This window comes from Hylobates moloch, unplaced genomic scaffold (assembly GCF_009828535.3).
Source record: "Hylobates moloch isolate HMO894 unplaced genomic scaffold, HMol_V3 SCAFFOLD_8, whole genome shotgun sequence".
NCBI lineage: Eukaryota > Metazoa > Chordata > Mammalia > Primates > Hylobatidae > Hylobates > Hylobates moloch.
The window spans coordinates 2,975,336-2,989,605 of NW_026652283.1; the positions used below are offsets into that span (position 1 = coordinate 2,975,336).

At 50.7% G+C, this 14,270-nt stretch overlaps 1 protein-coding gene across 1 annotated transcript in view; it reads left to right on the top strand.

Moving 5' to 3' along the window:
• TEAD4 (TEA domain transcription factor 4) overlaps positions 1-14,270 on the top strand; it is a 101,841-nt gene that overhangs the window by 15,909 nt on the left and 71,662 nt on the right. The window contains exons 2-4 of the mRNA XM_032159323.2: positions 55-123; positions 390-685; positions 906-999. Coding sequence (XP_032015214.2) covers positions 55-123; positions 390-685; positions 906-999 — 459 coding nt within the window. The remainder of the gene's footprint in view (positions 1-54; positions 124-389; positions 686-905; positions 1,000-14,270) is intronic.

Here is a 14,270-nt window from a genome sequence, read left to right on the forward strand (position 1 = left end):
CTCCCTCCCGCCGCGGCGCGCATCTCATTCCAGCCCTCATTCCGCGCATTCCAGCGTCCTCCTCGCACACTCGAGGCCAGGGGGCGGGAGGGCCGCAGCTCCGGCGCCGCCGCGTCCCGCCAGGTGAGAGCGCCCGCGCCCGCCGCACCCGCCGGCGCCCTCCCGGGCCGCGCGCCCCACGCTGCCGCAGCCGACCGCTCGCGCCGCGTGCTCGGCTGCTCTTTTCTTTCCGCCGCCCGCGTTCCCGCCTTGGACCTCTGCGCTCCGGCGCGCTCCGTCCCGACCTCTGGCTTCCCTCCGCGCTCCGGCGCTGCTAGCTGCCCCTCTCCCGCTTCCCTCCTGTCCGCCCCGCGCTCCCCTCCTCGCTCCCGGTTGACTCACTCCTCCAGGAATAGGGATCCCTGTGTTTTCCCGTCAGTCCCATTCTGGGAAAACTCCTCCCTCTGCGCGCTCCGCTCCGCTGCGCTGGGCGCACCGGGGCCGGTCGGCGCGGGGTGGGCTTGGCCCCGCGGCCCCGCCTTCACTGCGCCGCCCGTCGGCCCCGGCCGGAGCCCGGCTCTGCGCCCTGACTGACGCCCTGTCGTCCCCGCAGAGAGATCGCCGCGGCCGGAAGAGTTGGCGCTCGGGGCGGACTCCTTGGAACTGGCTTAGCGCACCCATCCCACCTTCCCGCACCCTGGGACCGGTAAGGCTGGGGAGCGGGGACTTGGTAGGACTTTGCCGGAGGGCAGGAGTCTGCGCGGTGCGTGCGGAGCTCCCTCCCGGGACGAGACTGGGAAGAGCGAGGCACGTGGAGGCGGCGCGACTGAGGCTGGTGCAGGCGAAGCGGCTCCAGGGGCGAGTAAGGGGGGTGGACACTCGGGACTTTGGGGGAAAGGGAGGCCGGTGTGGAAAGAACCGGAGAGGCAGAACCGAGAGCATCGGCAATAGAAGAGACCCGGCACCCATGCCTCTTTTTCTGCTGGGCCCTTTTAGAGCCTGGAAGAGAGAGACCTGGAGGTAAGCGGACTGCCTGTTTTAAGTGCAAAGGCGAAGCGAAAGTGGGGGGACCCCTGCAAAAGGTCCTACACCTCAGGGCTTGGGAAGCTGCTGTGTTCCCTAATGGGGACTAGTGGATCGATCCAGGGAGCAGCACTTTCAAACCCCAAAGTGAACATTTCCCCCGTTGTGCTCAGGCACTTGAGGCCCCGCGGACTGACTGCATCTGTGCTGAGTCTGTGTGACACCTGACTGCGAGTCTCCCTCGCTTTGAGTCTCTGTGTGGGTGATGTCTGTTCACGTGTGACTCACCTTGGCTTCCAGTGGGCGTATTTGTTTGTGTTGAACGTGAGTGACAGAGTGTGTGTATATGTCTGCGTGAGAAGGGGCTCTCTGAAAGTGTGAGTATCTCTGAGTAGGTGTGTGATGCCACGTCTCTTGAGTATGTGTTTCTCTTCGAGGATGTTGGTTCTGGCCAGGACTGTTCTTCCTCCCTACATAGCCGTGGGCAAGAGTCAGTGTCTCTGGTTGCCTGAGTGCAGGGATGATTTGACTGTGGTTTTGGAGTGTGTGGCCTTCCAGGCTCCGTTTCCCCTGGACCGGGCAGAGCTGGAAGGAAGCTATCTTCACCTGCCTCTTGGAGCCAGGAGGCTGACTTTCTCAGGGCGAGGGTCTTGTGCTTGCCTGGAATAGGACAACAAGTTGGTAGGAGGCTGAAGGAAGTTGAGATCTTTGCCTTTGGCGGATGGGATGGGCGAGTGAGATTTGGGAAGGTTTGTTGGGGTGGATCCCCCGGAAAGAGGAGACAGTTTTGAATCTGGAGACTTGTGTAAATCGTGCTTTTAAGCTGGCCCTAAGCACAAACAGATAGGGAGGTATACCAGCCTGAACTACTTTCTCCTGGTTTAACTCTCCTTGGAGCTGACCAGGTAACCCAGTAGAAGAATCCCTCATTCTTTCCAACTTGCTAGACACTCAGCACTTCCTTTGAGAAGAGGAATGAGTAGCTTGTTGCATGAGGGCTTCAACGTGTCTATAATGGGTAGGGCTTCTTGGAAGGAAGGAGCCAGAAACTGTCTCGGGGCTTGGGGGTTCTTGTCCTTGCCCCTCCATCCATCCTGAGGATGTAGATGTTCTCGTGAGAAACACTTCACCCTCTCACCTCTTCGGCCTGGTGTGCGACTGGTCTAAAAGCAGCACTGATGGAGAAGAAAGGGCACAGGTTTGGTGTCAGGCAGACCGGGGTACAAATCCTGAGTCTCTCACCACCTTTAAGGCTCTCAGGCTGTTTCTTGGTGGGTAATATGAGGGGACCTTTTCTGTCCAGAAAGTTTCTTGTGAAAGGTCGATGTTTGCAGAGCCCCCACCCAGTAGCACAGTGCCTGGCACATCCCATGGACTCCATAGGATAGCTGTTGTATGCAGTGTTTCCTAAGCTTATTTCAGTACGAACCTCTTTTTCCCAGGGATTAGAGTTTTTTGAATTAGTGTTTCTCTGAGCCCCGTTTGAGAAACCTTGCCCTGTCTATCATTTAGCAAACATGAACCGAGCATTTACTATGAGCCAGGCCCTACACTGTGTTCTGCGTCCTTAGGAATCCAGGGTCCTAGTGGCCCAGGTCAGGAGGGAGGGGGACAGACAGGGCTTTGTCACCAGAGAACAGAGTCCAGCTTCTATTTTCTGATTCCAGTTTTGCCTTGGCCCTAGGGTGAGCTTGCTGAACGTTATTAGATACCCTAATGTCAGCATCTAAGTCCCCCATTTTATTTACTTTATTTTCATTTTATTTTATTTTACTTTATTTTCATTTTATTTTATTTAATTTATTTTTGAGACGGAGTCTCGCTCTGTCGCCTAGGCTGGAGTACAGTGGCATGATTTTGGCTTACTGCAACCTCCGCCTCCTGGGTTCAAGTGATTCTCCTGCCTCAGCCTCCTGGCCGGCTAGTTTTATATATATATATATTTGTTTTTTTTTTTTTTTTGAGATGGAGTTTTGCTCTTGTTGCCTAGGCTGGAGTGCAATAGTGCGATCTCAGCTCACTACAACCTCCACCTCTTGGGTTCAAGCGATTCTCCTGCCTCAGCCTCCCAAGTAGCTAGGATTATAGGCATGCTCCACCACTCCCAGCTAATTTTGTATTTTTAGTAGAGACGGAGTTTCTCCATGTTGGTCAGGCTGGTCTTGAACTCCCAACCTCAGGTGATCTGTCCGCCTCGGCCTCTTAAAGTGCTGAAATTATAGGCATGAGCCACCACTCCCAGCCGTTTTTTGTATTTTTAGTAGAGGCGGGATTTCACCATGTTTGCCATGCTGGTCTTGAACTCCTGACCTCAGGTGATCCTCCTCGGCCTCCCAAAGTGCTGGGATTACAGGCATGAGCCACTGCGCCTGGCCTAAGTCTCCCATTTTAAAGATGGGGAAACTGATGCCCCTAGAGGGACAGTAACTTGCTTAATGCCGCAACCCTGGTGAGTGGCAGAGCGGGGATTAGAACCTATGCTCTCCCCTTGGCGTTCTGTCTCCTGCCCTGTGGATTGCAGTGCTTGTACACCCCCTACTCCCGCTAGCCGCCTTCATCCAACAGGCGCGGAAGGTGGAGCAGACTGACTTGGGCCATGCCTTGTGGCTCAGATAAGGTTGGTAGGAGGCAGAAATACTCTGCTCTGTCCTGGCAGAAAGCGCATAGCTGTTCTGGGGAAGGAGCCATCTTGCTGTAGAATCTGTGGAGTCTGGAAGGGGCCCTCGGGTCTTTAAAACACACCCTCCTCTCCCCTTGATGAGCCGCCAGGTGAAGGTTCTCCCTATCTTTTTAGATCTCCTGGGTTGCAAATGTCACAACCTCCTTTGATTTCCACTCTGGAGTCTTGCCCTGGTGACTGTCACAAAGCAGTGTCTGTTGCCAAACCTGTGGCTCCTCCTCCTCCTTCCCAGTGGAAGTGGAGGACGTTGGTCCCCAGCTTTGGACCTTGCCTTTCCTGCAGTTGAGGTCAGTCCAGTGGCAGTTGGAAATTCAGGGCCTGTGAGGGTGGCTTTACCTTGCTTGTCTGCCTTTGCCCCCATGACCCTTTGTTGGCAGGGGTTGGAAGACAGCTCCCTTTAAAGCTCTGAGATTGGAGCTGAACAGCTGCTCTCCAGTAAAGGGGGGTGAGGGGCTGTCAGCAGCCAGGGGGGCCCAGGTGGAGGTGGGGGCAGGGCTTTGTCACTGGGGAGCACACAGTCTCCAGCTCCTATCTTCTAATTCCAGTTTTGCCTGGACCCCTTCTGAGATGACAGTTCTTCCCTTGCTTTTGGTTTTTCCCGCTACTATCTGGGAGATTCTAATCACACCTGTGTGATCTGGCCCTGGGGCCTTTAGCTGGTAGGGACTGGATATTTGGGAAAATTTCCACTAGAACTCAGGTCTCCAAGATCTATGCCCACGTCCTCCTGCATTTAATACAGGGGGGCTCCTGGAAGGGCCAGAGGATGGGCCAGGCTCCCTGTAGCGGGGGCTGGCTCCTTGGCTTGGCGTGGGCAGGCGGGCCCCCATGGGTGGGGACTCTGCTTCCTTTGACCCAAACTTCATGGGAACAATAGACTTCAGAGGAGTCACCAGGGGCAGGAAATGGGAGCTGTGCTGAGGCAGGGGTGACCCTCCTGGGGGATGGGATTGCATATCCGGTAGAGGGTTGGGGGCAGTGCAGAGGGCACTGGGGAGGGGCTGATGACACATAGGGTGGGCCTCTGGGGTGGGGCCCTCCTCCAAAGGGGGCCGTTGACTCAGTGTGAAGCTAGAGCTCAGTGCCGGTTCTGTGCTGAGCTTTTGGCTCTTACTTGCACAGGTCTCGTGTTTGCCAGCCTCCGCTCGTGCCACGCTCACCCCTGCCAGGACTTGGTCTTCCCCTTCCCCTCAAGCCCCTGAGATGTCTTTGTGAATCATCCTGGCTGGGATAAAAGGCTGGTATTGTTGCTCCCTGGCTGATCTCCACCTTGGCGCAAAGCTCTGGACAGGGAGTCCCCAGGCTGGGGTCGCTGGACAACGTGAGGGATTTCTTTTTTTTTTTTTTGAGACGGAGTTTTGCTTTTGTTACCCAGGCTGGAGTGCAATGCTGCAATCTTGGCACACCACAACCTCTGTCTCCTGGATTCAAGTGATTCTCCTGCCTCAGCCTTGTGAGTAGCTGGGATTACAGGTGCCTGCCACCACACCTGGCTCATTTTTTTTTTTTTTTTTTTTTTGTATTTTTAATAGAGACGGTATTTCCATGTTGGCCAGGCTGGTCTTGAACTCCCGACCTCAGGTGATCCACCCGCCTCGCCCTCCCAAAGTGCTGCGATTACAGGCGTGAGCCACCGCGCGCCTGGCCATGAGGGATTTCTTTAGCCACAGGCGGAGCGAGACAGTGGGTGGAACGTTCTGGAGGCGGAGGACTCTTATCTTGCCTCCGTCTTTGTAAGGGTCGACCAGACTTTGTGAGAAGGCCACAGCTTGCCCTGAGAGAATTGTGAGTCAGACCACATGAGCTGCTTTTCCTGAGTTCAGGTTGCCGGGAGTGACCCCAGAACCACTGCCAGGACCTGGTAGGAGTAGGACAGACAACACATGCTGTCTTGATTTGTTTCTTCAAGGGAGCAAAATGGGGACCCTGGAAATGGCAGACTCCTAGAATTGATTCCTTGCCCAATTCTAGGTTAGATTTTGTTTTGTAATTATTTTTTATTTTTTTGAGACAGTCTCACTGTGTCACCCAGGCTGGAGTTCAGTGGTGCAATCATGGCTCACTCCTCGAACTCTGGGCTCAAGCAGTCCTCATTGCCTTTACCTGAGTAGCTGGGACTACAGGTATGCGCCACCACACCTGGCCAATTCGTAAAGTTTTTTTGTAGAGGTAGGGTCTCGCTTTGTTGTCCAGGCAGGCCTCAAACTCCTGGGCTCAAGCAATCCTCCTGCCTTGGCCTCCCAAAGTGCTGGAATTACAGATGTGAGCCATCATGCCCTGCCAATTTAAAATTTTCTAGTAGCTACCTTAAAAAAAAAAAGTGAAGTTAATGTTGGTGTTTTCTTAAACCCTAGTATTAACAAAAATAATTTCAGTGTAATAAATTTTTTAAAATTATCATTGTTATTATTATCATAGACAGTGTCTTGCTCTGTCACCCAGGATGGAGTGCAGTGATGTGGTCATGGCTTATGCAGCCTTGACCTCCCAGGATCAAGCAATCCTCCCACCTCAGCCCCCTCAGTAGCTGGGACTGCAGGTGTACATGGTTGCACTCGGCCTAGGTTAGATTTTTGAACAAGCAGTATGTGGAGAGTGTGAAAATGAAGTTGAGATACCTAGTAGCCAACATGGGTTCACTCTACGAAGTCTTGGAGAAAACAACTCTAATTTGAGTGGAGGAATGTTCAGTAAGGCTTTTCAGTCTAATGATCTTCTTGGTACAAGAGAAGGCAGTGTGGTCTGGCTGATACAGCAGGGAGATGGATGTGTGACTGCTTGACCCACTACGCTGGACGCTGACTCCTGACTCCTGAGCTTGTGTTACTGTGAGGAGGTTCCCGTGATGTGCCGTAGGGCTCTCTTTGGCTTAGTCCTCTATGTTTTCCATAGATACGAGCCTCTCCCAGGAGCCTGTGTGGCCTGTCTCTTCTGTTTCTCATTTCTTTTTCTTTTCTTTTTTTTTTTGAGATGGAGTCTCGCTCTGTTACCAGGCTGGAGTGCAGTGGCGTGATCTTGGCTCACTGCAACCTCTGCCTCCTGGGTTCAAGCAATTCTCATGCCTCAGCCTCCCAAGTAGCTGGGATTACAAGCACACGCCACCATGCCCAGCTAATTTTTTGTATTTTTAGTAGAAACAGGGTTTCGCCATATTGGTCAGACTGGTCTCGAACTCCTGACCTTGTGATCTGCCCGCCTTGGCCTCCCAAAGTGCTGGTATTACAGATGTGAGCCACCATGCCTGGCCTATTTCTTTTTTTTGAGACGGAGTCTCGCCTTATTGCCCAGGCCGGAGTACAATGGTGCGATCTCGGCTCACTGCAACCTCCGCCTCCTGGGTTCAAGTGATTCTCCTGCGTCAGCTTCCTGAGTAGCTGGGATTACAAGCACATCCCACCACGCCTGGCTAATTTTTAGTAGAAATGGGGCTTCACCATGCTGGCCAGGCTGATCTTGAACTCCCGACCTCAGGTGATCCACCTGCCTTGGCCTCCCAAAGTGCTGGCATTACAGGAGTGAACCACCGCACCCAGCCCTGTTTCTCATTTCCGTGGGCATTGAGGGTAGCAAACATTGGCTGATAGAACCAGGGTTCATAATCATCTCAATTGACTGGAATGCTGCCATTAAGTAGAAAGACGAAGTTTAAAAATATTTCTCTCGTAAAATTAATACATGTACATTGTAGAAACCCTGGGAAATAAAGAAAGGCATAAAGGAAAAAAATGATACATAATACTATAATTTGGGAGGGCTGGTATTTAGGTGAATGTCCTTCCAAATTTGTGTTCATGCAAATCTATATATTTTAACAGAATTGCAATTATACTCTATCCCGTTTTTTTTCCCTACTGAATGCTATCTAATGGGTAATAGTGCATGTCATAAAAAATATTTAAAACCATAATTTTAAGGATCCGAGTAACATTTCATTCTATGACTATACTATATTTAACTATGCCCTACTGACTTTAAAAAATTGTTTTTAGTTTTTAGCTTTTAAAAATTACTTGACATTGAGCAATGGTGAACATATACTTATCTCAAGAAGAAATGTAATAGATCTAAGTGTAACATCTTGCATTTAAGTTCAAAACATCAATTATGTAAGTCTAGAATAGAGTGGGACTTACTATTAATTCACGTTGAGGGAAAAGGCTTGGAGTTTTTGGCTGAAGAAGGAAGGAAGAGGGAAATGAACATTTTAATGCCTGTTAGGTGCTAGACCATTATTCTAGACATTTCTGCCTTCATCATCTCATTTCATCCTCTTAGCCCTGTGAGAAAGGTTTGGTTTGTTTTTGTTTTGTTTTTTAACCTCTACTTTACAGAGGGGACACTGTAGAAGTTATACTGCAGTTGGAGTTTGTACCCAGGTCAATCTGACTCTTAAACTGCCCCGTTAAACCGTAAGCCTGTGTGGGCCAGTGCTATGGTAAGGTCTGTGTCGAGGGAAACCTTAACCCACTAAGCTCTGTGACCCTCCGGCCACATTGGAAGCCACATCTGGTTTTGGAAAGTTTATATATCCTGAGCTGTCGTCATTTTCGTGGGTCTTCCCCTACCCCCCACCGGTGATCTGATCTCAAAAATGTGGGTCTTTTTTTTTTTTTTTTTGAGACGGAGTTTCGCTTTTTTTGCTCAGGTTGGAAGTGCAATGCTGCGATCTCGACTCACCGCAACCTCCGCCTTCCGGGTTCAAGCAATTCTCCTGCCACAGCCTTCTGAGTAGCTGGAATTACAGGCATTTGCCACCATGCCCAGCTAATTTTGTATTTTTAGTAAAGATAGGGTTTCTACATGTTGGTGAGGCTGGTCTCAAACTCCTGACCTCAGGTGATCTGCCTGCCTCGGCCTCCCAAAGTGCTGGGATTACAGGTGTGAGCCACTGCGCCTGGCCTTTTTTTTTTTTTTTTTTTGTGAGACAGGGTCTTAACTCTGTCACCCAGGCTAGAGTGCAGTGTTGCAGTCACAGCTCACTGTGGCCTCAACCTCCTGGGCCCAAGTGATCCTCCCACCTCAGCTTTCTCAGCTACTCAGGTCTCAGTAGCTGGGACCACACATGATGCCATGCCCGCCTAACCTTTTTTTTTTTTTAATTTTTATTTTTTATAGAGACGGGATCTTGCTGTGTTTCCCAGGCTGGTGTTTTTTTGTTTTATTTTGTTTTAATAGATAGGATCTTTCTCTGTTGCCCAGGCTGGGGTGCAGTGGTGTGATCATAGCTCACTGTAGCCTCAAACTCCTGCGCTCAGATAGTCCTCCTGCCTCAGTCTCCCAAGTAGCTGGGATGACAGGTATGTGCCACCAGGCCCTGCCGATTTTAAAAACTTTTTGTAGAGACAAGGTCTTGCTATCTTTATTTTGCCCAGGCTGGTCTTAAACTCCTCACCTCAAGTGATCCTCCAGCTTCAGCCTCCCAAAGTGCTGGGATTACAGGTATGAGCCACTGTGCCGTGCCTGTGAGTGTCTTAACAGAGGCTGGATGAGGACTTAGAACCTGTCCAGCATCTGGATGCTGTCATTTCTCACTTCTGGAAGGTAGGCACGCTTTGCAGCAGTGGCAGATTAGGTCCATCTGACCTGAAGTCTATTACTTTATTATGTAGAACCACATAAAACTAGTGGGCCCTCTGTATCTGTGGGGATTCGACCAACCCTGGATCGACAGTGTTCAGGTGAAAAAATTCCGCAGAGTTCCAAAAGGCAAAACTTGAATTTGCTGCTCACTGAATGCTGCACTGAGTCCGTGCAAATATGAAGTGACGTGCATGCGTTGTGTTAGGTATGATAAGTTCTCTAGAAATGATTTAAAGCACACGGGAGGATATGCATAAGTTATATGCAAACACTGTACCATTTTATATGAGGGACTTGAGCGTCCTGGGGTTTTAGTATCCTTCGAGGCCTTGGAACTAATCCCCCACAGATACCAAAGGCCTACTGTGCACAGAGTTTCATTATGTAGAACCCGTTAGGGATGCTTTGGAGGAATCTCTGCCCTGCATGGGAAATTGGACTAGGTCACCTCCAGGGCCACTGCTTCCTCGAAGATTCTGCGGTCCTGGGCCTCAGTTTCTCCACATATCAGCGTGCGGGGGTTCCACTAGATAAAACACTTTGGGATTCCTGCTACAGGGAGGTAGAGCAAAGCTGCTCCTGGAGCTGAAGCAAGGCTTGGGACATGGGTGCGGTGTCTGAGCAGTCAGAGGAAGCAGAATGGGGAGATACGGGAATTATTGCATGGCTGCCATCGTCTTTGTCCAAGTGAGCACGGTGTTAGGAACAGGCGGAATCTGGGTCCTGCCCTGAGGCTGGAGGGTGGGGAAGATGACCCCCGACAACCCCAGAGAGTAGTGGCTGTCAGTGCAGACTCCAGAGTGGTGCTGTCCAATAGAAACATAACGTAAGCCTGGGAGCTACATTTAAAAAGTAAAAAGAGCTGGGTGCCGTGGCTTTTGCCTATGGTCCCAGGTACTCAGGAGGCTGAGGTGGGAGAATTGCTTGAGCCCAGGGGTTTGAGAACAGTCTGGGCAACATAGCGAGAACCCTGCCTCTAAAAAAGAAAGGAAAACTTAACTGGTAAAATGCATTGTAATAATATATTATTTAACCTATGTCTACAATATTATCATTTTAACATGTAATCAATAGTCAGTATCAATGAGGTAGTTTACCTTTTTTTCACACAAAGCGTTACAACTGCAGTGTGTATTGTACACTTAACAACACATCTCGGTTTGGACTAACCACGTTTCTTGTGTTCAGTAACCACGTGGGGCGAGTGGCCGTGGTTGGCACAGTGTGGCTTTCCAGCCAGCCTGCCTGGGTTTGAATCTCTGTTCTGCCACTTCACACCTGGGTGGGATAATAAGGTTAGTAGAACCAACCTCATATGGTGTATGTGAAGACTAAATGAGTTAATATCTGTAAAGGGCTTAGTTCTTTCCCCAGCACATAATAACCACTGCGTAAGTGTTTGTCAAATAAATGACCTATAAATGGTTCTTAAAAACTGTCGAAGCTGGAGTATGTAAGAGGTAGGGGGTCAATGATGTGTGTGGAAAAACCCAATCGTAGAGTGGCCCTGTGGAGTTACTGATAGTCTACGCCTGTACTGTGGTAGTTCTCCCTAATGAAATGGACTTCAGATCCGAAGATCCTAGTCTACTCTTTGCTGTAAAGAGTGCCTGCCTTCTGGAAGTGAGAAATGACAGCATCCTGATGACAAGACAGGTTCCCATCCCTCAGCAGGTGCATCCTGAGCATCTGTCTGCCTGGGGCTTGAACTGTGCCGGGTGGCATGCAGGAAGCAAAAGCATCCTCGGAAATGCTCCATCATAAATTGCATGACCTCGTGTTGGAATGAGAGGTGGGGTCACTTCCAGCACTTGGAGGTTGAAGCAATAGTTGCTGCTTATGCAAGAGAAGAAGTAAGCTGTACCAGTGCCTCCTATACCTCCTCAGGGCACTGCCAGCCCAGCACAGCCAGCTCTCCTCTCTTGGCATCAACTCCCTCTGGTTGCACCTGCCCTCACCCAATCCACAGCAGCCACAGCACCCACGGTGTGCCTGGCACTGTGCCAGGTGCAGAAGGAGTATGGAACAGAAGCCCTGGTTCCTGTCCTCACGGAACTTGCAGGGAAATGGACTGTGAAGCCAGGAATAACATGCTGCAAGACGAAAGAACATTCACAAACAGGGTCTGTGGCAGTACCTGGTAAAGGATGATCGATTCTGTCCCAAGAGGAGGAGGCAGTTGAGCTGGCTTTGAGAATGGGTGGGGTTCTGACAAGCATGTATGTGTGTAAGAGAGAGGGAGGCAGACAGAGAGGAAAAGAAACAGAACTATCCTTGAGAAGACGGAGAAAATGTGATTTGAGGGCTACTGTCATGAAGTGATGAGAGGAGGGGAGATAAGTGGGTTTTATGGTTTTTGTGGGTTTTATTTTTATTTTATTTTATTTTATTTTTTTTGACAGAGTCTCGCTCTGTCGCCCAGGCTGGAGTGCTGTGGCGCGATCTCGGCTCACTGCAGGCTCCGCCTCCTGGGTTCATGCCATTCTCCTGCTTCAGCCTCCTCAGTAGCTGGGACTATAGGCGCCTACCACCACACCTGGCTAATTTTTTGTATTTTCAGTAGAGACAGGGTTTCACCATGTTAGCCAGGATGGTCTCGATCTCCTGACCTTGTGATCTGCCCGCCGCGGCCTCCCAAAGTGCTGGGATTACAGGCATGAGCCACCCTGCCCGGCCGCGGGTTTTATTTTTATATCCTTTTTTCTTTCTTTCTCTCTTTTTTTTTTTTTTTTTTTGAGATGGAGTTTCACTTTTGTTGCCCAGGCTGGAGTGCAATGGTGCAATCTCGGCTCTCTGCAACCTCCGCCTCCTGGGTTCAAGCAATTCTCCTGCCTCAGCCTCCCAAGTAGCTGGGATTACAGGCATGTGCCACCACACTCAGCTAATTTTTTGTATTTTTACTAGAGACAGGGTTTCTCCATGTTGGTCAGGTTGGTCTCGAACTCCTGACCTCAGGTGATCTGCCCGCCTCTGCCTCCCAAAGTGCTGGGATTACAGGCGTGAGCCACTGCGCCTGTAGAATAACATCTCGTTCTATAAAATAGAGTGAATCTTTCCCTAAATTTATTTTTAACATACATACAGCAAAATACACTGTTTTTGGTAAATAGTAGATGTTGACAAATGCACAGAATGTGTTTTCACCGCCACCATCAAGGTAAAGACTGTTCCATCCCCCAAATGATTCCATCATGCAGTGGCCCCTTGGAGGTCATCCCTCCCACTTCCTCTCATGCCATCCGCTGGCCACACTGATCTGTTCATTCCTATAATTTTGCCTTTCAAGAATGTCTCACAAATGGAATCATGCAGTTACATAGCTCTTTGGATCCTTGCTTCGTTCACTCAGCAAGGTCATAGCTCACTGCAGCCTTGACCACCCAGGCTCAAGTTTCCCTCCCACCTCAGCCTCCTGAGTAGTGGGGACCACAGGCACACGCCACCACACCTGGCTAATTTTTGTACTTTTTGTAGAGATGAGGTTTCGCCATGTTGCCTAGGCTGGTCTTGAACTCCTGGCTCAAGCAGTCCACCCACCTGGGCCTCCCACAGTTGTGGGTGTGTGCCACCATGCCCAGCTGTTGTTCTGAGAGTTCTTTAATATTCTGGATACAGGTTCTTTGTCAGGACAGTCAGATATGTGATTTACAGATGTTTGGAGAAAATTAATTTATGGAGAAAATCTTCACAAGTTGATGGGAGTGAGGAACTCTGAAAGTGAGGTAAGAGTTTGGTGTCCTGAGCTGTGGCCTTTCTCACAGTGCAAGATGGGACTAGGAATGAGGAGTGGGTTACACCTAGAGAATGACCTGTGAAAAAGAGGTGTCACGGAGCCTTCCAAGAAGCTCTGTTCCTGGCATAGAGCATGGTTCAGATGAGAGGCACAGGTGGGAATTTTGGTTTGCCAGGCATCCTTCCTGCCTGGCGGGCTGCACCTGGTCTGCTGCTGATGGCCTGCTGGGTCAGGCCGGGCTGGCCCCATCCAGAAAAACAAATGTTCACGTCCAGCCTGCATTTCAACCACTTCCATGGCCTTGTTTCCAAACTGCATGACCATGCCTTCTGGAATGGGAGGCGCGGTAACTGGCAGGCCTGCAGGAGTAAGGTACTGGGTGTGTGGCTAGTGCAAGACGGAATCAGTGGGGGCGAGTTTTCTGGGTCAGGATGGGTCCTCTGGGATGGTAACCTCAGCCTAGGGTCTGAGTGAAGGCTTCCAGCTATTTTGTTTTTTTTTCTTTTTTCTGAGACAGAGTCTCACCCTGTCGCCCAGACTGGAGTGTAGTGTCACGATCTTGGCTCACTGCAGCCTCTGCCTCCCAGGTTTTCAAGGTGCCTTAGCCTCCCGAGTAGCTGGAATTATAGGCTTGAGCCACCACGCCTGGCTAATTTTTGTATTTTTAGTAGAGATGGGGGTCTCGCCATGTTGGCCAGGTTGGTCTCGAACTCTTGACCTCAGGTGATCCACCTGCCTCGGCCTCCCAAAGTGCTGGGATTACAGGTGTGAACCACCGTTCCTGGCCAGCTTTGAGCTATTAACAGAATGTCTGAAATATCATAATCTTCCTTCCTATCCCTGACCAGGCAGGGTGGCTCTGGGACGGAAGACTTCTGTGAAAAATGACCAAGGCCAGGATGGATGCCGCCTCCCACCTCTTGTCCAAGCTCATTCTAACCCCGCCTACTCCTATGTCCTCAGAGCCATGGCCCAGTCCAGATGCTCAAGTCTTCATTCTTCCCCCTGGGGGTGCAGATGCTTTTCCGGAGGTGCTTAGGGTGTAGGGCTGGAGAGTAGGGCAGAGCCAGAGAGCCGTACTCTCCTGGAGCTCCTAGTGCCCCACTGCCTCCGGGACGTCCTGTGGCTCCCTGAGGCTCTGGGTCCTGGAAGGCGTTCCCTGGTGTGGAGACTCCCTCTTCTGCCTGGCTCCTCCTTCTCCCAGTCTTTTTTTTTTTTTTTTTTTTTTTTTGAGACGGAGTCTCGCTCTGTCGCCCAGGCTGGAGTGCAGTGGCA